The sequence below is a fragment of the Euleptes europaea genome, chromosome 3 (genome assembly GCF_029931775.1).
Source record: "Euleptes europaea isolate rEulEur1 chromosome 3, rEulEur1.hap1, whole genome shotgun sequence".
NCBI classification, from domain to species: domain Eukaryota; kingdom Metazoa; phylum Chordata; class Lepidosauria; order Squamata; family Sphaerodactylidae; genus Euleptes; species Euleptes europaea.
The window spans coordinates 66,950,372-66,977,647 of NC_079314.1; the positions used below are offsets into that span (position 1 = coordinate 66,950,372).

Consider the following 27,276-nt stretch of genomic DNA (forward strand, 5'->3'; position numbering starts at 1 on the left):
AACATCTTTCCTAATGAATTGTTCCCCCATGGGTATCATGTTAATGTGAGTGAAAGATACTTTCCCATGGTGGGATAAAAACCCTTAGATTTAAGATGCTGCTAACAAGAACATCCTGCAGAAGCACAGGATTTTGCTTTCTTGAAACCAGTGTGTCATTCCTTCCCCTGAGTCTTTCACAGCTCACCCACCGTTATTATCAGGAGTATGTTGCCTTTGCTCAACATGTTCATAGGAATATTGAGTGTTTAATAATATTTATTGATTTGAACATAAAGTATATTTAGAGTAACTTGAGATAAAAAGAATTAGTGTTCCAAAAAAACCTTGCAGCTTGAGCAAGATACAAGAGAGAGGCTTGGGGGAAAAGAATTGAAATAGAGCCAAAGACAAACTTTAAATACTGAAACACATAATAATAATAAAACAGCCATTCTTTGCTTCCAACAGAGCATCAGGTTCCTTCATTGCTGCTTTGGATGGAAAGGTACAGCTTCACTTATTCTGCACTGCAGCAAGCATAATGTTGCGGAACTGAATGGGTGCAGGGGATTCAGTTAGCCGTTTGCTTGCTTGCCTGGGGTATGTAGGTGAGTGGCCACACTTTCTCCTGGCTTGCATTGGCTGGTGGGGGAGAGTTTCTGTCTGAGTTGTCTCCCACCACTGTAAAACCTTTCCAGCAGAGAAAACGTGGGAAACACTGTGTTGCCATCAAGGCTGCAAACTTGCTTCCAAATGAGTCATTTTATCCAGAAGATGGAGAAACACGGTTCTTTCACTCAGTTAGTGCGGATAATCCAGAAAAAATCACAACCCAGTCATTGTAATCAATTGCTTTCTGCGCTGAGTTCCTGTATCTTTAAGACATGTTTGTGTGTCCGTTTTGCTGTATATGAATGCACTTGTAGCACTTGTAGCTCAATGAAGCTTCTCATAGCTGCCAGCCTTTCAATTTATTGTTTTGTGTTCACGGTGCCATATGGCATTACTGCATCGTCCGTATGGAATTACTGAATTCATTCACTGTTACCTGCTGGCAGACCCTTTAATTTCTTGTTTCATTTCTGCAGCCCAAGCAATTGCATATTTGTTTGTTTTTTCCATAATTTTAATTTGTTGATTATTGTAATTGTGCAACCTTCATAATGAAAAAATTAAAAATTGAACGAGCTATTGTTTTACATGAAGAAGAGCAATGAAGGGCTCACTGGTGCATCCTTCATCAGCAAATGACACATTAATACTGTGACCAGCGTGAACAGGGAAACCACCGATTAAAGGGCCTGCTCAGAGGAAGCAGAAACTCCTTTCAAAGAAGAAGTGAGACATTCCCTAAGCACACCTGCAAGGGAGTTAGTCCCATTTAACCAAATTGGACATTATAGTGCTAATATTCTGTAGTGGGTAAAGTGCTAGACTAGGATCTGGGAAACCCTCATTCCAATCCCCACTCTGTCATGGAAGCCCACTTGGTGACCCCTCACAGCCTCTGCTACTTCACAGGGTTGTTGTGGAGATAAAATGGAGGAGAGGAGAATGATGTAAACTGCTTTGGGTCTCCCACTGGGAAGGAAGCAGAGTATAAATGAATGCAATTCTCAGTAAACATATTCTTGTGTGTTAGAGCAGGCATTATGAGATAGTTATGGGAAATACAGTGCTATATTAAGGGCCATTTGGAATACTGAGGGAGCAATCCTAAGCAGGTTTCCTTAGAAGGCCCGTTTTATTCAGTAGTGACTAGGAAAGTGTTCGTAGGCAGCCTTAATCCTGCTTTCAGCAAACTAGGATTCTGGGCAGATCTGTTTAAGATTGCTCTCTTGGAGAGGTAAAGAGATCAGATAGAGGAAGGAGGAAGTTCATGCCGCAAAGGAAATTAGAGAGGGAATTAATATTTTTTACATGGAAGATTGTGTACTATTCTTGCACTTTTCAAAAATACTCCTCTTCCCGCACACATTTCTTTACATCTTCCTTATTCCTTTTTCTTTTTCCCTTTCCATATCCTGTGACCTGGTTGGACTGGGTGTTGTTTTTGTTTTGCCTTTTTGCACAATATGGATTTTTTGGGGGGTGGTCTGGATTTTTATTTTTTCTGTAGACAAAAATTAAAGGGTTTTAAAAGACACGTATGTGCATATATAGCATGTTAATTCAGAATACATTCGTTCTTTTCTGCCTTCAGATCTTGCTGATTATCGCATCGGTGATTGGCATAATTGTGTACCGGCTGTCTGTGTTTCTGGTGTTTTCGGCAACACTCCCAAAGCACATTAATGGGACAGAAGCAATCCAGAAGTATCTAACTCCACAGGCAGCAACTTCAATCTCTGCTTCAGTCATCAGCTTCATAATCATTATGATTCTGAACATGATCTATGAGAAAGTAGCAATCATGATTACTGACTTTGGTAAGGTTGTTGAGTAGCCCAACACAGAAAATTTGCAGTTCAAAAATGAGGAAATGTTATGCTTATAAATGGAAATGCTAGCAAATCAAGTACCTCCACCATGTATTTTCTCATTTTCCCTTCCTTGCTTGCAATGACTGTTAAGCGTTTTAAAATGCAGACTGTCTGTTATCAAAGAAATATGGCATTCATCTCCATGCCTAAGAAGTCCTGGTGTAGCCAGCATGAAAGATCAGTTGTTTACGAAGATATATTTATGAAACTGACAAAGCACAGAAGATTACTATAATAATTCCAGGTTTATGAAAACGGATCAGTACTGCATAACACATTCAGTTGCATTAGCTATTGTTTATAGTATCCATTTTCTTGTAAATAAATAAGAAAAGAACCACAGTTCTAAAGCTTTCGTTCCTTAGTAAATAGATACACTATTGAAAACATGCTGGTTTTCTTCCCATCCAGGTCGTTTCTATTAAACGAACTGTCCTATTTTGGTGCACCTAAAGTAGCTGTATTTAAATATCTTTTCATTTGCATCACATCAAAATGTTATGTTCATTATGTATTGAATCTGCTGGAGGCATTTTTGCATTGAGAACTGCTGCTTGTTCATGTGCAGAAGAGCAAAAATCCCCCCTTCTTTTGTAACACATAGTCATGGAATTAGCATAATGGCTACAGAATATTAGGCAACTCTAAATAATCTATGTTATAATTATGTAAATTGCATTCAAGGTTGCATGTCGCATATGCATTTGTCTCCAACGCTGTTCTCAGGTTAACAATTTCTCTTTCTCACCCCATAAACTGCAGAACTACCAAGGACGCAGACCGATTATGAAAATAGCCTGACCATGAAGATGTTCTTATTCCAATTTGTCAACTATTATTCTTCATGCTTCTACATTGCATTTTTTAAGGGTAAATTTGTAGGTTACCCTGGTGACCCAGTTTATTGGCTTGGAAAATACAGAAATGAAGAGGTATGAGTGAAGTGCCTACTGTGCGTGTGTGTGTTTCCCAATAACTAGAGATATTAGGAGTAAACTAGATGTTAGATGCAGGTAGCTTACACATGAACACATGAAGCTGCCTTCTACTGAATCAGACCCTTGGTCCATCAAAGTCAGTATTGTCTACTCAGACAGGCTGAGGCTCTCCAGGGTCTCAGGTAGAGAGGTCTTTCACATCACCTACTTGCCTGGTTCCTTTAACTGGAGATGCCAGGGACTGAACCGGGGACCTTTTGCATGCCAAGCAGAAGCTCTATCACTGAGCCACAGCCCCTCCCACTGTAGCCTTTTCAAAAGCAAAAGGAGCTTTGTGAGTGGTGAAGGGGATTCTTAATCCTTTCCATGCTCATCATATTCCACAGGGAAAACCTGTATCTGGAGACTGTATTTGGAAAAACAGCAGTGGGGGGCCTATTGGGACTGGAACAACTGCCAGTGGGTGAAGGGCTAAAGGCTTCAGTGCTAACCCAAAGCTGCTATGCCCTTTTAGAAAGTCCTTCAAGGTAATGTTCTATGACTTCACGTAATGTTGGTCCTCTGCCTAGGCCACTTTGTCAGCTCCAAGGTGACATTGGAAGTAGTGATAGTGCCAAAGTTCAAATCTGGGAGCTTCTAATGATGAGCTTAATGTTTTGCCACATAGTACTCAATACAAGCTGGCCTCAAACTTCACCAAAGTCCAGGCTTAACTCAGCAGAGTTCTCCACATTGCCACAGCTTTCCTGCTGCTGCAACAATTTCCACAAAATTTCTAAGCTGTGGTGATAGAGAAACCTCACAGAGCCATTTCCATGACTCCCATGGATAACACTGAAAACGCAATGCCCTAAGAGCTGGGGACCCTGGAACATGTCCCAAGTCTCCTGGCATTCACTGTCATGAATATGCACAGCACCATCTGTGCATACAGGGTCCTGATATATGTAGCTTCAGGGAATTTGATGTCTGTGTTAAGTACATCCTGGGAAACAACATGTTAAAGTATCTGTAGGTTGCATCCAGCCAGCTTTTTCACTCTGACCCAGTTCCTCTCCTTACTACAGCCCCTTTCTCACATGGCATGTTTCCATCATGGTCCCATGATCCATGGCATGGCCCTTTTGGTGGTCAAAGGGGACTCTACCCACCCTTTTCACCAGCCAAGCAGGATTCAACCCCCTGATGCTTGAGTTGCTGCCATTTCAGTGTTTGAGGCTAACACAGAGAGGCTTTCTACAAGGCCTCCCAGTTACTGAAGGTGTAAGTAATTTGGAGAAGATGCAACAAAGCAAGATTCATAGGTAGACTGTGGGAGGTTTTTTTGATACCCAGCAATGTTATTGGAAATGTGCCAGGGTCCGTCTTTAGAATCAGCTTAGAAATACTATGAATTTTATGCTTTCTTTTTCTTTTTTTGTAAAACTGTCACTAGTTGAGTTCATTCCAGATAGGTAGGGGGTTGCCATCACTAATTGGAAGCAAACAGTCTGAAGACTGCTGCTAATGTTTAATTAATTTCTAATTATATTACTTTGCACAATGTTGCGAATACAGAAGGGGCGAAACTGTTATGGAAAATATTGCCACTATTTTGTGTGCTAGTATTCTGAAACTGTAAAATACTTTGAAGTTGTCTCAGTCCAGAACACAAACAAACAAAAATACAGACCTAGATCCAGCCAGCTTTTTTTACTCAATCTCGCCTGATTCCCCTCCTCACTCTAGCCTCCATGGCACACCCCTTTAATCCATAGGAGCTTTTAATTATGGTCTTAACAGTTTGTCACATAGATATCCTAAAATCTGTATTTATTTTATTTTACATAATTTGTATCCCACCTTTCTGCCCTCACAAGGGCCACTAAGGCAGCTAATAATTTAAAACATACATAATAAAACCATATTTTAAAACCAGCCCCCCCCCAAAAAAAACACATTAAAACAATTCAAAACAGCTAAAATACATAAGAAGACATAAAAATAACAATTAAAACATTGGTCAGGAATGGTCATTGAGGGAATGCCAAACGAAACAAAAAAGTCTTCACGTGCTGGAGGAAGACAGCAACAGAAGGGGATAGATGAATCTCCTTAGGGAGTGAGTGCCAGAGCTTTGGTGTCATGACTGAGAAGATCCTCTTCTGGGTTGCCACTAGCCTGATCTCAGAAGGCGGAGGCACATGAAGCAGGACCTCTGAAGATGACCATAGTGGCTGGGCAGGTTCGTAAGGGAGTAGTAGGGCTGTCCTTCATGTTTGCTTGTCCCAAACCATATAGGGCTTTGAAGGTCAAGACCAGCGCCTTGCTCAAGAATGGAACATTTGAGACAGGTCAACAAAAGCTGTCCCATGGTTCCCAGCATAGCATTTTCCGTGGTCAGAGGAAACCCTCTCCTCCCTTTTTCATCAGCTAAAGAGCTAGATGGATACAAACTATATTGTTTAAATCATAGGAAATATAATTGAGGTCAGGGAACTTATGGAAGCAGGTCATGCCATTAATACCCAGTGAAAGAAATCATATGCCCAGACTTCTCACACATTATCTTTGTCATCTCTACAACAGCTCTATAAGGTAGGCCATTTTATTACCCAGTACTGCAAGTGGGGGAGCTGAGAAAGAATGGTTTGCTTGAAGCCAGCTAGGGAGATCTTGGGTGCAACTGCATTTATACAGGGGACTTCCTAGATCACGCTTAGCTACTTCAGTATATCAGTTCATGTAAGTTCATTCTTTTTAAAATGTAAAGCCTCCTCTCTGCTATTTCATCTTAAGTGTGATCCAGGTGGATGTCTTCTTGAACTTACAACACAGCTGACAATAATAATGGGAGGCAAAGCGATCTGGAATAACATTCAAGAAGTGCTTCTTCCGTAAGTAAATAATGCTGGCAGGCAAAAGACATCTTTTCCATAAAACCACTGAAAATGTGTGAGAGAGAGAGAGAGAGAGAGAGAAGCAAGGGGAAGACATTTAGATGGGTATTTTTCTTCCTCCCTTTCATATGCCAAGTATAAATCTAGTATAAATGAACTGTGGGCTAATTTGGAATTTCTAAAATATTATATTCCAAATTATGAAGTATATTTTACAAAACCCTTTGTGTCCATTGCATGTCCACCCTGGTCTTTTCAATCAGATATACACTCTGGGAGTTCTGTGCTCAGAACATAATTCCCTGACAGGCATGGGCTCAATTTAGATTGGGAGCATGGCGAAGGGGACGTAAGCCTCCTCCCTGACACAGAACAGCCCTGGGGAGTTGCTGTTTGCATTCTGTTCTCTCTGAAGGGTGTGGTATTAGTGCATACAAATAGCATATTGGGACAACATTATACATTTTCTTATTTTAAATATTTCTCAGTATATTCATTTTATAGGAGTTGCATTCTACAATTGCAAGTTTGTGCCATTAATCTGGAGTCTGTGCAGATCTACCCAATGGGGAATTCAGTTTTAAACAAATTAATTTGAGAGTATCCTCTTTTGTCTTTTAATCGATTGTCAACATGGTTGATAGCATATTAAAAGTATTTAATATGCCACTGAAGGTCAGCTGTTTGGGAGAATATGTTCTGAAGTCTGCCATTTTTGCACTTACTATGAATTTATTTGTTAAGAGCAAACATAAGAGGTCATGGAAATAATGCAAACATTTTAAAATTGGTTAAATAAACGGATTCTGGGATGAAGGCTTACAACAGCAAAGATATTCTGGGGCAACAGTTCAACTGGCCTCACTATACATAGTTTTAAATAGCATTAATTGGCTCAGTGTAGATGTTTCAGAGCCAGATTGATTACTTACAGAATTAGAGGCTCTGTACTAAGTAAATGACACTTTTGTTCCTGTTGACTACTTTGGAAAACATTATCATCTACCTCATCTACACTATCTTGTGCTGAACAAAGGATAGCTGCTATCAGACAGAGAGTTTGCATATTGTATTGATTCACAGCAAATTCTGAAATTACATTTTGCAATTCCCATCTCTGAGACACAAAACACAAAAGGAAGAATATTGCCATTCAAAAAGAATTACTCTATAGAATCATTATATTTTTACAAAGATGTTTGAAACTCTACGTGGTGGGAGTAAAATGGCACAGTTCTAATTGACTCTACCTACGCGGCGCTGAGGGTCAAACTATACATTGAACACAGTTAGAAATATCTTTATTCTGACATTTTCTTGAGGAAAATGAAAATAGAGGATTGGGGCTGCTCCATCTTTTTTTCTGTGGCTGTACCGCTCCCCAAAGCTGTGTTTCATCTCATAGGGGGGACATATTGGGGGGGGGGGTTTAATCCCTCGTGGGTTAAAGAGGAGTGTGGGGAAAATTTAAAAAAATAATGGGAAAGGAAAGGGTCAAACTACTTCCTTCCCCTACTCTGTTGTCTTCCCCACTGAAACTCACAGTTGTGGTAGATACTTTTAATTTTAAATTCAGTGTCAAAGAAAAGATACATGTAGCCATGAGTGAGATTCAGTTTGATCTTGATCTTTAGTGCAAGGCAGTGAAAAATCATACCCATTACTGCGTAAGTGAGCAGTCAAACCTATCCTATATGTAGTCTGAACCTGGCCCCCATGCGGATCAATAGACTTAGAGAATGGGGCAAGGTTCAGGATATGGGGTATTTTGCAGACATGGGCAACCTGGAGCTGCTGCTGCATGCGGCAGGCAGGTGGAGGCAGTGGCATTGTGTGTGGGGAAAATGGGGTAGTTGGAGCTGTTCCCCCCCCCCCCACTATGTGAGCCAGGCAGTCATTGGTAGTGGCTCTGCAGGCTGGTGGGTGGGCTGGCTGGTGAGTGAGCAGCCCAGTAAGGGGGGGGGGAACAAAAAGAATGGGATCCCTCCACAAGTCTCACAATCCCCTGTTTGTTATTCCATATGAACAAAATATTTATGGTACACGTTCTTTAGAAGACAGACTAAATCTTGGTGTGATCCAAACTCATAGATGGTTTAAGAACCTTATCGGAAGATGTTGCAGTGCTGCTCGGTCGGAAATTATTGTCCCACGCTGGGAACAGGACTACCACCTGCAACCGATTGGCAAGCTTGGATTGTTTTATGAGTATCTTGAAATGGGTAAGCCAGCAATTTACTTCTCAGACTTGTGGCATAATTTACTGGATCCAATTTTTATCTAGAGTGTCACTAAATAAATAAATAAGACTGAAGAAGTAAACATTTACAGACTTGCACAAAGTGGAAAGGCTAGATTATTTGTTGAGTTTGTTATTTATTTTTTTAAATCTTGATACAAAGAAGTTCCCTGGTCTTCTATGTGAGACATTAGATGCGCCAATGAGAAACATGATTAAGATCATATGGGTGTACAGGTGTCTTTGGCAGCAGAGACATGCACAACAGAGAATCCTAAAAACCCGTGGAGCATTTTCTTCATTAGGTGAAAGCTCTACACGTGTAAGGCTTTGGCACAGAATAGATACATTAGCTTCTGTGTAAATGCTAACATCTAAACTGTATATTGTTGTTTTCTTGCAGCAAGAAATAAGCATAAGGCCAAAAGATACTTGGGAGAGTCACCAAAAAAATCTGCACTTATTAGTAAAATGGATTCTATTTGAATTTTTTTTCGTTGCTTGAAGGTTGCAGAATGGTTGTATTCTATAGTTTCACATTTCTGGGATGTAACAGCCCATGTTTATCAAGGAACTTGTACTTTTGGGTAGCCTAGAGTAGTTCTGTGGTTAAGCACAGGGATGCACTGCTCTGACCTCTGAAAAGACACAGTGTTAAATGTTTCACCAATGCATGTTGCATTTCTCTTTGACAGTTATACAGTTTGGATTTGTGACCTTATTTGTGGCATCATTTCCCCTGGCACCCCTTCTGGCTCTTATTAACAATTTGCTGGAAATACGTGTGGATGCCTGGAAGATTACAACACAATTCAGGCGTATGATTCCTCAAAAAGCTCAGGACATAGGAGCATGGCAGCCAATCATGCAAGGAATAGCCATTCTTGCTGTGGTCACAAATGTAAGTGCAGTCTTACAGCAACAAAAATCTGTACCTTAAATGTCAGCGATTTCAATCAAGGAAGTAATCTTTAGTCCAATTTTTATGCTTTCTCTCTCTGTATTTTCTCTTAATTACTTGTTTGCCAACAGTGTGCTGATGTGGCATAGTGGTTAGTATGTTGGACTAGGACTAGAGACAAACCTGTACAAATCCTCCCTGTACCATAGAAGCTTGCTGGGGGACCCGCCATAATTTTCAGCTTAACCTAACTCACAATGTTTTTGTAAATACAAGAGGGGAAATTAATGTGATAGGCTACTTTGGGTTCCAGTTAGGGAGAAAAGGAAAAATTGGGGAGAAAAGTGTATAAATACACCCCATCACTCTCCCGGCTGCCCACCCAGCAACAGCAGCGCTCCTAGCCACTTGCCTACTTCCTCCCCCCCCACAACAGTGGTGCCTGCTTGCTACCTCCCTCCCCCACAGCAACAGCAGTGGTGGCGCTCCCAGCTGCCTGCCAGCTTCCTCTCCCACCCCCATTGCCGAGCCTGACACAACTCCAGGCCCCACCACTCACCTTGGAACCTGGCTGCAGCGGGAGCAGTACCTGGGAGCTGCTCTGAGCTCAGAGCAGCTCCCAGTGTCTGCCACAGCCGTGGCTGGGCCAGAGTGGCTCCCAGCCTGGAGTGGCTCCTGGGCTTTGCCGTCTCTTGGGCTCTGCTGCTACTGCTGTAACCAGGCCCACCACAGATCCCAGGCTCCACCACTGCCAGGCCCACGGCAGCTCCCAGTGGCTGCCGCAGAATTGCTTTGTCACACTAACAGCCCATTCCTGAGCCTTTGGCAGCTGGGGATGGAGTGGCCAAGGCACCATTGCGGTGCCTCCAAAGCCGTTCCCCGGGCATTGAAAGGCTTTGAAAAGCCTTTTGAAGGGTTTTTTTTTTAAGGGGGGCATTTTGCCCCATTGAAAACAGCAAGGCTGGCGCAGCTCTTTTAGTTGTCGTACCTGGGGCGAAAGGGTTCAGGAAGCTGCCTGCTTGCAGCTCTGCCCCCCAGAATGCCCCGGGAACACCCCCTGGAATGCTGGCGTGGGGCTTTACGTCAGTGGGACACCGGCCGAAGGCCCAGCCGCATCCCTGGGTGGCGCTGCTGCGGCAGCACCGGGAGGATGGCGTCCGGGTTCCCCCACCGGCGTCTGTGCCATCTGGGATGGCGGAAGTGGCATGGGTGCTGGCGTAGGGGGCACGAATGCCGATGCAGCCCCTTCCTGGCCTCCTAAGGACTTTCATCAATTCAGGTCAGGAATTGGCTGTAAAGCCCTGATCAAGAATATTTGCAAGGTAGCAGCTGGGCCAGTGGCACTGGTATAAATTAATCCTCCAGCCATGTTTATGCTTACCTAAATTCTTCAGGATAATATAAAACTTCAAGCACAGAATTGTCAGCATCCTATCTCTGCCTCCTAATCCATCCCCAGGAGCTGATAAAAGAAAACTATGTCCAAAGAAAAGGATTACAAAGAGATGTGTGCAAGTAGAACAACTAGGGCTTCAATATTTAGGTGTTTAATCAGTTACATTAATTGACAAAAAGTTTTATTTTGTTAAAAAGCTGTCCCTGGTGAGCAGCAATATATATATAAAAAGATGTTAAATGACTTAACTGTTAAAAAAACACTGGTCTCTTGCAGCATCTTAAAAGAGGCATTCTCTCCTATGAGTGAAAGATGACGTCTGCTGGGAACAAAGAAATATTATTTTTTCTCTTGATCTAATGTTTATTCATATTCAAATATGTGCAAGTTTAAGTGATCAATTACCATTTTTTCTATCAGCTGATAGCCAGTAACAGCATCCACAGTGACTGGAAAATTAGCAGTTTTGGAAAATGTCTGGTAGCTTTGCCACCAACAGAGGTTCCCACTAACTGGAAATCTGTGCTTTACCCATTCCCTACAATTATTGATTTAGTGTATCCTTTATATAGTATATCTTATTTCTTTCCGCTTCACATATTAATTTCTGAAATACCCACAGAGCTACAAGGGACTGTTGCACAAAACTATCTTGGAACGGGCAGTATCATCCAACACGGCTGACCTCAGTATACCAGAACATGTTGCCAGTTTTAAAACCAGTTTTCATTTGTTCTCATATAAACGGAAAAATGATTATAACTTGGAAAATGGAGATCATCCCCCCCTCCCCCCAGTATGATTCTCTAAAACTCAGTCTATGGATCAGGGGCATGGGAAATGTTTCCTTTATAAATGCACAGGATAATTAATTCTGCTTATGTCCCCATGGTTGTATACAGCATATCTGGAAATAATTTGAAAGGAGGCTGAAAGTGAAAGTTTATGTGAAAAGCACATTGTAAAAGAAAGGCAGTACCACAGTGCAGATAAAATACTTTGAATTCACTTTTTTTTTAAAAAAAGTTCTTGTTTAATCATATGTAAGAAAAGCAGCAAAATATTTTGATCCTGTGGAGTACCAGGAATGTAGAATATTGTAACTACCATTTATTAACATTTTGCTTAACATAGAAGATCTGGTCCTAATCTTTGTTTCTGTGAAGTCACAGTGATGGAATTGTAACTCATAATGTTCCCATAGTAGATATTTATTTTGAATCTCACTAGGGGTTTATCATGATGTGGCACAAGAGAATGGTCTGAAGACACCTGACATAGTTTTGTCTGTGAAGCTAAGTAGGCTGGGACTGGCTAATAATTGGGTCATCAAGACTCTGAAAGCATTACTCTCAGCTTCTTGAAGAAGAATCAGGGTACTTTTTTAAAAGAACATTTAGATCAGTCCAGTGATCTATCTGGCATACTATCTTGCCCTCGTGGTCAGCAAGTTGCCCTGGAGCAACAACAGGGCATAGGGACCAAGACTTTCCCCTGATGTGGCCTCTGGGCACTGGTAATTCACAGGTGTACTGCCTCTGAATATGGAGGTTCCCCTTATTTCCCATGGCTAGTAACCATTGATGGGCCTACTCTCCATGAATCTTCCAATCTTCTTTTAAAACCATCTATGCTTATGGTCATCACTGTGTGCACTGGCCAAATAAGTAGGTCCTTTTCTCCACCCCAATAGCTCGTCAACATTACTGGGTGCCCCTAGTGTATGAGAGAGAGGGAGAGAGAGAGATCTAAAGCTCTTCAGTTGATATACAAGATGTAGGAAGTTGACAGAAGGAAAAGAAAGAAACACGATTAGGTTTATGGAAAAAGCTATAGTGGGGGAATAACAAAATAGCAACAGCTACTAAGTAGTAGTGATCTGGGAAGGAAGTGCTATTTGGTTCTGTAAAGGGAATCTAGAAAGGGCAGGCTTATTTTATTTTGCTTCATTTGTATCCTCCCCTTTCCTCCAAAGAACATACATAGCTTGTTACAGCTACCACAGTAATAACAAAATAGGTTTCCTTGGTAGTCTGCCATTTACTGGAGAGATTTGATTGTGCTCAGCATTAAAATGGTATAATATATTTTTTCCCAAGGAAGCTGCAGAGAAAAATTGTTTCTCTCCAGGTCTTTTTGTTAAATTGTACTTATTGTTCTCTCTTTGGAAATGCAGGCAATGATCATTGCTTTTACATCAGATATGATTCCCCGCCTAGTTTATTACTGGTCATTTTCAGTCCCTCCCTATGGGGATCACAGCAGTTATACCATGAAGGGGTACATAAACAACACGCTTTCCGTCTTTGCTATATCAGACTTCAGAAATGAAAGCAAGCCGGTCTTTCCATGGTTTAAGAATCAAACAACATGCAGGCAAGTTCCATTTTAAATGGATATCCTTAATTTTTTTTAACTATCAGAATGTCATCACCTGTCAATTTGCTTCATAATGCAATATAATAGCAAATGACAACTGACAGAAGATTTCTGGCCTAAACGTGTTATTACAGAAAGTGTTGAAATGACTGCTTGAATTTCTTTAGATACCGGGATTTTCGATACCCTCCTGGACATGAACATCAGTATGAACACAATATCTATTACTGGCATGTTATTGCGGCCAAATTATCATTCATCATTGTCATGGAGGTCAGTATGTTTCATCCTGAGCTGTACCATTCAAGAGTATCTTTAACATTTTATATTTAAAAGAATAAAATGATGAACATGTATTTCATCTGTTTATTCCAAAGCTTCCCTAACATCCCCTTATGAACCCACATAGGGATGCCATTCTCCAGGTAGGAGCTGGGAATCCCCCAGAATTACTGCTCATCTCCATACTACAAAGATCAGTTGTCCTGGAGAAAATGGATGCTTTGGAAGGTGGACTTCATGGTATTGTACCCCTCTGAGGTCCCTGTCCTCCCTCAGCTCCATTCCCAAATCTCCAGGAGTTTCCTAACCTAGATCTGGCAGCTTTACCCCCCATCCTAAACCCATGTGACTGTCTCTGCCCCACTTACAATCACATGGACTGAGGTGCAACTTCCTCAGGCCTGTCTCTCGGAAACTGATTCAGTAAAAAAAATAATCAATGAGAGAGATGTTGAAAAAATCAGCATCTAGTACCCCTCTGTTCCCCAAAGCCTGTACACAGTGGTAACTCTAGTGCTAGCCCTTTCTTTTTCATAGTACCATAGCAGAGCTTAGGTTGTCGGTCTGCCTGGCAGCTGTCACATTGTGACAGCACTGATTGTAGCTTCTTTCAGACTCCTGCAGCTGAGCTAAAAATGCAAGAATTTGTCCCCGGACATGTTTGGGAAAAGTCCCTTAGTAACCAGCCAAGCAATTCTTGGAGAAATGCTTCCACTGTCATTTCAGCAGCAGAGCCTTATCTGTGAGCACCTTTCAGTTTATGTTCATATTGGCTCCCTCTATTGAAATGAATGAGGAAGCCCACATGCCCAAAGCTTGATGGGTGTGTAAACACACAGAGAAGTCTGGATTAGGACACATTTCTCAGTGCCTCGACTATGTACTTCTCCCTAATAATGGTTATATAATCTGAATAACTGACCTTGTTTATATGAACCTTCTCCAGCATATCATCTACTTTGTGAAATTCGTCATTTCCTACGCCGTTCCTGATGTGTCACATAAAACCAAGAGCAAAATTAAACGACAAAAATATCTAACTCAGATACTCCTGCATGAGAATCCTCTGAAGGCTATGAAGAAAAATATGGGGAGCATCGCCGATAAAATATTCAAAGGAGCAGATGGCAGTTTCCGGCCTAAATATGAATAAAAGCTTTGCACGCTGATGGTGTCTTACCCTGTGGAATTGCTACTGAGATGTGAAAGTTTCAACCAGAAAAAGAAGATTGGGACCAACGACTTGGTAGAATAATGAAAAGGGAAGAAGCTAATATTTAGAAATCAGTTTACTTACTTGTTGCAGGCTGTTAAAACATAGGAGAGTTTAACATGTGATGCGTCTTTCAGTTCTAGGCCATTTGATCTGCTATTCAGTTCCAACAGCACTTCAGAAACTGAGTCTTAAAAATGGTACCAATTCAATATACAGGTTTTGAGTACTTTGATCAACTTATCCAGTTTTATCAATAGTCCTATGCAGACAGTAAATCGGGTAAGAAATGTTCACGGGGTGGGGAGGATCAGGATTGTGTCTACTCAGTCCCCATCCCCCTTCGTACCTTGACAGATCCATGCACCCAGCTCTTGAGTATGTTGAGTGTACATGGGCATACCTAGTGGAAAAACTATGAGCCTGAGTGTCTTCAGTGGACGTTTATGAAGATATGGACATTTTATTTCTTCAAAGGGCTGATGTGAAGATATTCTCTTTTGACTGAAAGCGGTGTGAAACTTGGAGTGTGCTGTCATCACCGTTGCAGAAGGGTACATTGAGAAGCATCTCAATTGGTGTTTTAAGGCTGGCCCACACACACTGAAGTCCCTCTTGCTTTCTCCATATGACTTCATCTACAACAGCGAGGTGAAATGCTTATTTAAACCAGCTAGGACCTCTAGACAGCTACAGCAATTCTTGAAAAATAGGGGGAAACGCAGCTACAATGACTGAAATAGTGGCAGAGAGTCTCTGTCTACCACCTTGTTCATGTTCACTTTAGCTTTCTGTGGGAACACCAGGATTTTCAGACCCTCCCTTTTAACTGTACTCTTGTTTGCTCTCTGCTCTATAAATATGTTGTGAAATGGGGGCTCTCTATAGAGCCAGAGACTCCAGAGGTTTAACTGGGAAGCCCAGAATCTAGGGCTGTAAAGATGTAGAACATTGACCTCTTTGATTGGTAGGCTGTTTGAAACCTCTGAATTGGCCAAGGCTGATGTAAATACTAGGAGAATAACCTTTGATGGAGCAATGCAGTGCAGTAAAATCAGCTTGCTTTATTTCAGGCTCTATTGCCAGACAAACAATTCACTTCAGCATGGTGTAGTGGTTTGGAGCTGTGGACTCTGGTCTGGAGAACCGCTTGATTCCCCACACCTCCACATGAGCGACGGAGGCTAATCTGGTGAACTGGATTTGTTTCCCTACTACACACGAAGCCAGCTGGGTGACCTTGGGCTAGTCACACACTCTCAGCTCACCTACCTCTCAGGGTGTCTGTTGTGGGGAGGGGAAGGGAAGGTGATTGTAAACTGGTTTGATTCTTCCTTAAGTGGAAGAGAAAGTCGGCTTATAAAACCAGCTCCTCCTCTTTTTCCTCCTCTTCTTCTTCATGCACCTTGAGCTGGAGAATATCAATTAAATTTTATCTCACTCTTCTTCCACAAAGCTCAGGGTTGTGTACATGCTTTTCATTTCATCTTCACCAAAAGCCTGAAAAGTAAGTTAGACTGAATGAGTGTGAATATGGCCCAAGGTCACTCAGAGAACATCATGGTCATTTATGCATGGGAGTTTTACCTGAGGTTCGTTGCTGGCTAGACCCACACTTTCTAGTTGGGAATCTGCAGCAAGCTCTCTCCAAGCTCAAATCAAGTCCTGACCCTTTAAATGCTGCTTTGTAATTGTCTTACTTCTCAGTGCTCACTGTGAGAAAAGATTCCCCACCCCAAAACCCAATTGCTGCATAAAAAAGCATTTTAAGAACAAAAAACGGAGCAATCTGAAAGAAGGGGGGGGGAGAGAAATCCAAGTGTTGGTTTTAAAAAGGCTTTCTTTTGCTCAGAAAGAGCCCCCAGGAAGCAGGAAGCATTTGAATCCTCACCTCTTTACATGCTGCTTTGTGATTGGCAGTGAGAGATGCCAATCTTTCTGTGGCCCGTGGTTTGCCTTCTGCACAGAGATTTCATCCAGGCTGAGCTCAGGGGAGAGAGATGAGTCGGGTTAACAGAGGAATGGGAAGACCCGGACATTGTGAGGGCTGGCAGCGAGGTCATTTTAATGGATGGAAAACACATGCAGAACTCAAAGGAACAACTGAGTCAGACGGGGCAAATGTGAGTTCAAGTACCCATGCATAAATGACCCATGTCTGAGTTGGATCTTGAATCCACTTGGAGACCAGAACACCAGCTTGTCACCACACTTGGGCTACCATGCAAGTCTCAATTTGATATGACCATGCACTGCCCCATCCTGGCATTCTGTAGTAGCACCCACACAACAGGAAGGGTTGCAACTTGAAGGGAACATCAACACTGCTTTCATAGGCATGCAGAGGTACTCTAGGCCCACTATATGGCTGTTGGATCTTGGCCTTTTTCTCCACGTAATGGGATCCACTATAGATGATAATATAGAGAAAGAAAGAGTATACGTATGGGAAAACTCCCAAAACATTCTGGAGAGATCCCTATAGATAAGGTCTGTTCTTTTGACTTCTGAATCATAAGCAAGAAATACTTGTGCTGATTGCTGTGTCAGGTTCATCACTATAGAGTAGACTACCATTAATTCAGGAACACCTAGGTGTCATTGTAGGAGGGCAACTAGTTTTCAGCGCATTAGAAATGTTAGGTAATGCCTTCAAATCAACTGACTGTGCAAAATGTCTGACTGACTTCATAAATATCATGATTAGAGAAACATTCAGTTTCAGATTACATCTAACAGACATCTTTATTAAGCTGCTTTCCCAAAATAATAGACAAATGTATGATGACAATGTACACTCTACAATCAAGACCACTAACACAGTGCCATCCTAAACAGTTATACCCTTCTAAGCCCATTGACTTCAATGGACTTAAAAGGATGTAACTCTGTTACTTATGAGTAAGATCCATTGAACCACTAGTATTTACTCACAATTCATTGTGTACTGTATCTGTGACAATATGGTTAACTTTACATATGTATGTACTAAGAGATGCCAAAACTGTTTATCCATATAAAATTATCTATTTTATGAACTACAGAGTTGGGAAGCTACTGATATAGTGTCATTTTGTTTTAACCCTGGTAAGGGAAAAGAATCTCAATAAGTAATACTTATATGTAGATAATGTTCTCTATTGCTAATTCATTATATCCCCTTCAGTGCTGCCGGACGTATTTTACTATGGTCATATAGATCGCTTCAGTGAAGTCTAGTTTTTGGAATGCTGAGGAATGGAAATCGGATCTCCAACTCAGGAACCAGACTAGAAATAAAACAACTTTATCCATATATAGTATTCTATGCCTAGCCTTCCATACCTCTCAAGATTTACCCAACAGTTTACTCCTGTCCCTAAATATTTGTGGATTTTATCCAGTAATAGTTATTACTTAGAGGAAGGGTCCCCAACATGGTGCCTGTCAGCTCCATGGTGCCCGGCTGATGTTTTTAGAAAGCAGGCAGGGCCATGTGGAGCTTTTGCTTAGAAGGGCTTCTGATTATCATTACTAGTATTAGGGAGGAGAGTGGAAAGAAACAAAAAGAGGACAAGGGAGATGTTTATGGAAAAGGGCAGATGCGAGTGAACTCGGTAAGAGGTTGACTGACTCAAGACAGGAGCTCCACAACCATCTTGCCACTCCCCTCCCCATTCCTTCCTTAGCCACTAGGCAAGATACCATTCTTGCATTTCCACAGATTAAAGGGTTTGAGACTTGGTTGGAGAAGGGCAAAAGCTTGAAAGGGATATAAAATGCATTGTCTTCAGAAAGGGGCCTTTTTCTGTCTTAGTTTTTCTTAGCCAACTGCTCAGCCAAGGAATCATCTCAGATTTAGCTCCTTTTTCAATGGCAGTTTTTCTAAACAAAGAAAATGGAACCCTATCTATGAAACAGAGGTATGAATCATGTCTGGATGCGGGTGACTCCAAGAGAAAGAATCTGTCCTTACCTTTAGAAATAAGTAACGAACAGAGTCCAAGGATATGCAATTATATCACGTTTCATTTGATCTTGCTCACATTTGTTGTGTATATAGGCACACAAGCACTTAACAATAATTTCCTTTTATAATTTGGATGCTGCTGGCCTGATCTCTGGAATCCTTTCAGATCCTGTTTGGACACACTTACCCTGGGGGAGCACAGGGAGGGGGCTGAGGTTGGTCCCACAATCTCCAAAGAGTCTGTGCACATCTGTTGGTCCCCACAGCAGCTAGACAGAACATGCCAAGTGGAAGATGCAATTGCAGAGTGGACCTTTTAATGGCAATGAGGTAAGCAGCACTAAAGCACCCTTTAGCAGGAGATACTCTTTTGAGGCTAGGAGGCAGTAGCACCCCAGAAAGAACAGAACAGGGGAAGCAGAAAAAGCGGGGGGGGGGGGCTGGATGGAGGATCCAGGATGACTGGAACATTTTTTGTCCCCACATGAGCAGAAACAGAACTTGTGAGAGCCATTATGCCACAGTCACTAAGCTTTCTATAGAAAGTTTTACATAGTAATTGGACTTTAAAATTGGACTTAAACACCAGGAAAGAAGATGCTAAAGAATGCAATATATGGCATGCCCTCAGACACACTGTCACACTGGTGACGAGTTCTAGCTACACAATTCTTCCCAGTCTGTTCACAGGGTTGTTGAAATCTTTGTACCACATTCGTATAGCTCAGTGGTTCCTAAAGCGGGCAGTACCAGCCCCTGGGGGGCAGTGGGATTACCTAGGTGGGCACTAAGAGGCAAGGGAGCAGCGGGGGGGTGCTAGAGGTGGGCCCCTTCAACTGTGTTGTTCTCTAATTTACAACAGATCAAGCAATGGCACCATGCTGGCAGATTTGGTGGAAACTATCAGAATTTTTTCCCAGACTTTGAAGAGCTGGTACCAATGGATCAAGTTCATCAGTTTTGTTGAATAAATTTCAACTAAATTTTTTAAATTTGATTTGAATAGATGTGCAATTAATTGTTACTGTTTTGAAATGTTATTGTTATTATCTTCTTTAGTGTGCCATGCAAACCCCTTTTTGAATAATGCTTTTTACAGGGTAGGGTAGGGGACACTGGGGTTAAGTTTGTGGAACCAAAGGAGCAGTGGCCCGAAAAGTTTGGGAACCACTGGTATAGCTGAACAAGTTGACTAAACACCAGTTCAGAGCAAACATTTGTTTGGTGCTTTTTAAAAAAGCTGTTTTCTGGTTCACTTAAACTTTGGGATCTGCTCTGATAGGACAGTGGCTTTGTTCATGATGCACATGGGTCAGCCAATTAGCACTGTGCACACAGCCCTGGTTTGAAAAATGACCAAGATGTTAATGGATTGACACATGGACTATTCAACACTGTTTCAACCTCATTTCTGTTCTTAGAAAAAACAGGTTTCCACCAGGCCTGAACCTGAAAAGAAGCTGTATGTGTGTCGACAGGCAATAAATGCACTTCCCCAGGAGGCTCACAATGTTACGTTTGTATTTTTCTAGAGTTGTTTTAAAATAAATGTTATACTGACATACCAGAGTTCCCTGTTATGAGTTTGTTTGATTGAACATCCCATTACGGGGGGTGGCGGGGAGGGTGTTCTACCATATGAGTGGCCGAGCGCTCATTTCTAGAGGGTACCTTTGGATGTGGTGCCTTAGTTGCCCTTCATTGCCATTAGTGAAACTTCATTTAAGAAATCTGTCAAGTGAGTGTAACCTACCCATTCACCACTTGGAGTTCATTAAAGCAGCAATAGTTCTTCCAAAGCAGAGGGGACCCAATAGCACATTCCATTCTACTGTTATCTACATTGAACAAAATATAAACAAAACCGATCAAGATGCTTTGGGCTGCGCTGATTTTAATTTTTCACTGGAACGGATCTAAATAGAACAGGAATAGCCTTTTAAGTTGTTTTGAAACAAGCTGTCTTGTTAATCATCAGCATCTCCCTCTGAATGATCTTTTCCCTCTTTATTCACAGAGTGGGTGAGCAAACCAACAGGCTTGCTTATTTCCACACGTGTGCAACTATCCGCTGTGCCGCCTCCCATTTTGTGCAATCTGGAGTATGCTGGAATAACGATCATGCAGTGTTACAAGGAGTGTGACAGATAGTTAATGAAAGAATTAAGGATTGACAATGTTACTGTGCTAGATTTTTCCCCAGAGTTTCTCTGGAAAGTTCAGCCATGCAGAATTCTTCTGCTATGCTGTAATCAAGCTGTTATTTTCTAAACCACTCGGTCTACTTAGCACTATCCTCAGTTGACTGACTCATATTTAGTCAGCCACAACAAGAAAGCAGAAAGGGTGCACTTTCTCCTTTGCTGTCCTGTCAGGAACCTGTGAGAGTTGGAAACTGAGATTTAAAGGCAGGCAGTTAACCACTGGCAATTCAGTCATTTGTTTCTCACATTTCTATCTCCTTTTTCATCCACTTAGCTTAAGGGAGCAGAACATGTAATGGATTATCCTTTCCTCCCCTCCCCCATGCATACCAACATTATGAAAAAGCCTAAAGGCAATCACTTGTGGGTTGGAAGAACAGATAAAGTAGGCCTTACCTTGGCAATACCTGAAGTCATATTGTGTCAAATACACAGTGGAAAGAGCAAGGATTAAATAGCATTATTATGCTATAAATGTTTCACATAAAATAATATAAATGCTCCTTTAGCAATAGGACGTTTGAAAATCTTGTTGTTCTGAATATTGGTAAAAATATATTTAACCAATTGTAATAATTTTTACAGCTTCCATGAATAATCAGCTTTTCCTCTTACCCTAGCACATTACCTAATTTGTTTTTCTCCCCACCCACCCACCCACCCTCAAATTGTAACAAATAAAAATATATGAAATTTTAACAGTCAAAATTTCCCAAAGGTGACTTGGGATTCTTAATAGCAAAATTAAATATAATTGTTTGAAATACAACTGTGGGAAGGAAAAAAGGCGTGTCTTGTCTATTAGTAATAATTAATTGGTAGCAAAACAAAGCACACGTTTCTTATGTGGCACAGGGAAGGATTTTAATCCTCTCTTCCATGGCTGATGCATATATATGTGTGTGTGTGTTAAGTGCCGTCAAGTCGCTTCCGACTCATGGCGACCCTATGAATGAAAGTCCTCCAAAATGTCCTATCTTTGACAGCCCTGCTTAGATCCTGTAAATCGAAGGCCGTGGCTTCCTTTATTGAGTCAATCCATCTCTTGTTGGGTCTTCCTCTTTTCCTGCTGCCCTCAACTTTTTCTAGCATGACTGTCTTTTCCAGTGACTCTTGTCGTCTCATGACGTGACAAAAATACGACAGCCTCAGTTGAGTCATTTTAGCTTCTAGGGTCAGTTGAGGCTTGATTTGATCTATAACCCACTGGTTTGTTTTTTTGGCAGTCCACGGAATCTGTAACACTCTTCTCCAACACCACATTTCAAAGGAATCTATTTTCTTCCTATCAGCTTTCTTCACTGTCCAGCTTTCACACCCATACATAGTAATAGGGAATACGATGGCATGAATTAATCTAGTCTTGGTGGCCAGTGACACATCCTTACACTTCAAAATCTTTTCTAGCTCCTTCATGGCTGCCCTTCCCAGTCTCAATCTCCTTCTGATTTCTTGGCTGCAGTCTCCCTTTTGGTTGATGGTGGAGCCAAGAAATATAAAGTCTTGAACAATTTCAATTTCCTCATTGTCAACCTTAAAGTTGTGTAATTCTCCTGTAGTCATTACTTTTGTTTTCTTTATGTTCAGCTGTAGTCCTGCTTTGGCACTTTCTCTTTTAACTTTTTGTTTCTCCCGATTGCTCTCAATGCAGCTTTCACTTCACTTTCTAAATTTGTAGGTTCTTCTTCAAAAGATTCTTCTTGGAAATAATCTTTTATCCTTTCATCTCTTTTGTATAGTTCTTTAGTGTATTGTTCCCACCTTTTCTTTATTTTGTCCTGTTCAGTTAATGTGTTTCCATGCTGATCTTTCAGCATGCCTAACCTTGCTTTAAATTTCCCTTTGATTTCTTTGATCTTGTGGAACAGATCTCTTGTTCTTCCTTTTCTGTTGTTCTCTTCTATTTCTTTACACTGGTTATTATAATAGGTCTCTTTGTCTCTACGTGCGAGTCGCTGGAACGTTGCACTTAGACTTTTGATTCTATTTCTGTCACCTTCTACTTTTGCTTCTCGTCTATCTCTGGCAATTTTAAGAGTTTCCTCAGACATCCATCGAGGTTTTTCTTTTCTTTTGGCTACAGGAATAGTATTTGCACATTCTTCCTTGATAATATCTCTAGTTACCACCCATAGTTCTTCAGGTTTACATTCACTTGAACTCAGTGATGCAAATCTGTTCCTTACATGGTCTTTAAACTCTTCCGGAATATTGCTTAGATTGTATTTCGGTGCTATGAATGTTTTGGTATTTTTCTTAAGCTTTATCTGGATTTTCGATATTAACAATTCATGATCTGTACCGCAGTCGGCTCCTGGTCTTGTTTTGGCTGAGAATAGAGCTTCTCCATCTTCTGCTTCCAATTATATAATCTATTTGATTTCTATACTGGCTGTCTGGTGATGTCCATGTATACAATCATCTATTTGGTTGCCTGAAACATGTGTTTGCAATAAACAGATTCTTGTCTTCACAGAATTCTATGAGGCGTTCTCCTGCTTCATTCTGTGCGCCTAGCCCAAATCTGCCAACAACATTTGATTCTGCTTTGTTTCCTACTTTTGCGTTCTAATCACCTATGATTATCAGCATATCTTGTTTAGGTGTGTGATCAATTTCTTCCTGAACACTGGCATAAAAACTTTCAATTTCTTCCTCATCAGCATTTGTAGTTGGGGCATAAACTTGAATGATACTTATGTTGATAGGCTTTCCCTGAAGTCTGATTGATATTATTCGGTCAGACTTTGCATTATAGCTCCTGACTGCATTTGCTACATCTTGCCTCACTATTAAAGCAACTCCTTTTCTTCTCTTTTTGTCATACCCTGAATAAAACACTTTGTAATTTTCTGATTGAAAATGTCCTAATCCAGTCCACTTTAATTCACTTACTCCCAGGACTGAAATGCCAATATGTTCCATTTCTTGTTTAACAATTTCAAGTTTACCCTGATTCATGCTCCTCACATTCCATGTTCCTATTATATGTGTCGAACAGCTTCGGACTTTCCTTTTGCATCTATTCATGCCAACCACTGAACGTCCTTTCTGCTTTAGTCCAATCGCATCATTAAGAACAGCGCTACTCATACTTGTCCTCTGCTCTACCCCAGTAGCAGATTGAGTGCCATCCGACCTGGGGTCCCATCTTCCAGCACTATATCTTTTTTCATTTTGGATTGTCTCATCATAGGGTTTTCAAGGTAAAGGTTGGTCAGAAGTGGTTTACCAGTGCCTTCTTCTGCACAGTACTAACCAGGGTTATCCATAGTGGCACTGCTGTTATCTATGAAAGATCTTCCGCCAGTGTCACCTTCCACTACTGCTGCTGCCCAGTAGCTAAACTTCAGGGATTCCTCTGCCCCCATCCCCATTGGAACTGCCTGTTCTCTCCTCGGATGTGGCCATTGATCCCTTAAGGGGGTGGATGCATCTTCGTCTGGTGTCTCAGCTGTGACCATTCCGTCTTGAGTGACTCTGCTAGGAGTTTAGTCTCTTGATAGAGTCTAGACCCCTTACGGTATTGCTCTCAGCTTCCCTGACACACACAAACCCCCTCACCATGTTAAGGTGTGCATCCAGAAGGGGGATGCATATATATACAAGTATGAAAGACAGAATGGAGTTTAACATTCACTTGGGTAATTTTTATTGATTGATGGCAGTGTAGGAAGATGGATTTGGAACTACCGGTACATTTCTGCATTCCTCCGTATTCATATGTATACCACTCGTGAGTAGATGCATCTGTTAAAAGTGCTTCTTTCACCACTGTGTTCCTCTGTTCCAGTGCCAGCATCAGCATGAGCGAGGTCAGGCACAGGCTGGGGGGGGGCACCCCTGCTGTGAAATAATTATGGGGTTTGTTTTCACACTGCAGTCTTCACACCACAATGAAGTGGAGAATGGCAACTTTAATATTTATGGTGATGGATGCTAAGCTCTCACCAAGGTGCCAAGGGACAATTTGCCCATTTTAATGAAACACGCTCTCTTTGTTAACGGCAAATCAGTGGACATCAAGGAGAGTTTTTTTGGAATTTCTGCATGTCACAGATAAACAGGAAAAGTTCTTGCAAACATTGTGTTGGACAGAGTGACAAAAAAAGTATGGATTGTTTGTGTCTAAGGTTTGTGGCCAATGCTATTATAATAGTGCCAGAGGAGTACAAGTTATTGTTCTAGAAAAATATCCTCCGGCTTTCTTTATATCTTGCTCTCCCCATAACTGGAATCTCGTGTTGGTGCATGCTGCAGAGAGTTCTAGCAATTTTTTGTAATATTCCATCTCAATTATTTGTCGTTGTCCCCCTGCCCCGGAGCAATAAAATGCTGGGAAGAGGCCTCACAGCAAATATCTCAAATCCAAAACTTTAATTATTGGTTTTACACATATGTATTGTTTTTTAATTGCTATATTATCTGTTTTTAACTTTTCATTGCCTTAAGGGCCCCTAACAGCCAAAACTGACCTTGTAAGTTCTGTCTCAGACATCTTAGAATACTACATGTTGGAGCAGATGCTGTCAAATTGGTTTTGCTGCAGTTATCACAACCAGGTGTTGCTTTAGAGGTGCTTTCTCATGGTACGCATCTTGATTGTTATAGGTACACACAGGCAAAAAGCATACTTCGCTGTCTTTGTGCCGTCAAGGCAATGAACAGTTAAAAAAGACAATAAAACAATTTAAGAAGAAGAGTTGGTTTTTATACCCTACTTTTCTCTACCCTAAGGAGTCTCAAAGCAGCTTACAATCACAATTCCTTCCTCTCTCCACAACAGACACCTTGTGAGGTAGGTGAGTCTGAGAAAGCTTGAAGAGAACTGTGACTGGCCCAAGGTCACACAGCAGGCTTCATGTGGAGGAGTGAGGAGTCGAACCCGGTTCTCCAGATTAGAGCCCTCTGCTCTTAACCACTACACTATGCTGGCTTTAAAAACAGTACATATGTGTACAACCAACAATTCAAGATTTGGATTGTGAAATTTGTTGGAGGATTACATTAGCAGCACAAAGATGTTATTCTTGGTTTAAAAAAAACTGAGTGATGCATTTCTCAATATTAAAAATAGGTACAGTCACACTAACACTGTGCTGGAATTCTGTAACCGCACACATCCAGATCTGAAACACAAACTAAATGTAAGCCAAGGCCATAAGGAATGCTGATTTAGTAGAAATATCCATGTGCAACACTTCCCATTCCACCTCATATTATGTACAGGACATTGTACATGGCAGCATGCCCAAAAGCTTTGAGATTTTAAGCATTATACCACAAGCTGAATCCTGTGCATGAAAATGGAGACACATGACCAGGAGCCAGTACCTAATGGCTACTGTGTAATACACTGACCATGTGAGTGGGACCCTTTTCACTCAGGAAACTAACTTAAACTAAATTCAAGTGCTTTTGCCTAACAAGATTCTAGAGCAAAGCTGGGATGGATTATTGGCTTACATCATTCGCCCTTTCTCCATTTTATCCTCAAAGCTCCTGTGAGGTAGGTTAGGCTGAAAGCCTGTGATTGGCCCAAGGTCACCAGGTAAGTTTCCATTGTAGGAGGGGATTCAAACCTGGGTTTCCCAGATCCTAGTCCAGTACTCTAACTGGTGTATCATTCAGACCACAGTTAAACGAGAATTTAAAGTTACTTAATAATTACTTATGTAATTATTATGTAAAGTTACTTAATAATTACTTTAAAAACATGCCCCTGTTCTCCAAATAGACCTAGAATGTATTAAGAACTGGTATTCAGTTAGCCAGCATTAAATTTATTCCTAATAACTTTGAGACAAGTATGAGTAACTTTTCAGATTTCCTGAGCATTATGTGAATGTACTGAAAGAGCCATCTATTCATGATTACAAATAGATGCAATCAAGTGCAGACCCATAAGAAACTTGTGGGAGCAGCTATCCCATTTCCTCTAGGAGGCTGGGAACTGGGAACCAACTTCAGCCTGCTGATCCTTTGGGTGAGGACTACATCCTCTAAGAAATCTGGTCCACTTGGGTTAGGTGGGTAGAGAGATGTTGAACCTGAAAATATCTTTCCCTCTGAAATGGTTGGAAAAGCCAATTGGATAGTTTTCACAAATAAAACTAACCAGTGGGGTGAAGTGGTTAAGAGTGCTGGATTTGTATCTGGGAGAGCTGGGTTCAAATCCCCACTTTTTCCATGGAAACTTACTGGGTGGTCTTGGGCCTCAGCCTAACCTACCTCACGGGGTTGTTATGAGGATAAAACGGAGGTGAGGAGAATGTTGTAAGCTGCTTTGTGATCCCATTGGGGGGGGGAAGGCAACGTACAAATGGATTAAATAATAATTATTTTTTTAAAAAAACTCAGGTTAGTAAAATATAAAAGGATTCCAACCAGTTTTGAAGGGGTTTTTTTTTGCACACCTTTACTACACAATG

At 41.3% G+C, this 27,276-nt stretch overlaps 1 protein-coding gene across 1 annotated transcript in view; it reads left to right on the forward strand.

The window, feature by feature from the left end:
• Positions 1-14,648, forward strand: part of ANO6 (anoctamin 6) — a 60,414-nt gene extending 45,766 nt beyond the window's left edge. The window contains exons 13-20 of the mRNA XM_056847137.1: positions 2,186-2,411; positions 3,228-3,397; positions 6,182-6,279; positions 8,374-8,504; positions 9,217-9,422; positions 12,995-13,194; positions 13,365-13,470; positions 14,426-14,648. Coding sequence (XP_056703115.1) covers positions 2,186-2,411; positions 3,228-3,397; positions 6,182-6,279; positions 8,374-8,504; positions 9,217-9,422; positions 12,995-13,194; positions 13,365-13,470; positions 14,426-14,632 — 1,344 coding nt within the window. The 3' untranslated portion in view covers positions 14,633-14,648. The remainder of the gene's footprint in view (positions 1-2,185; positions 2,412-3,227; positions 3,398-6,181; positions 6,280-8,373; positions 8,505-9,216; positions 9,423-12,994; positions 13,195-13,364; positions 13,471-14,425) is intronic.
• The last annotated feature ends 12,628 nt before the right edge of the window (positions 14,649-27,276 follow it).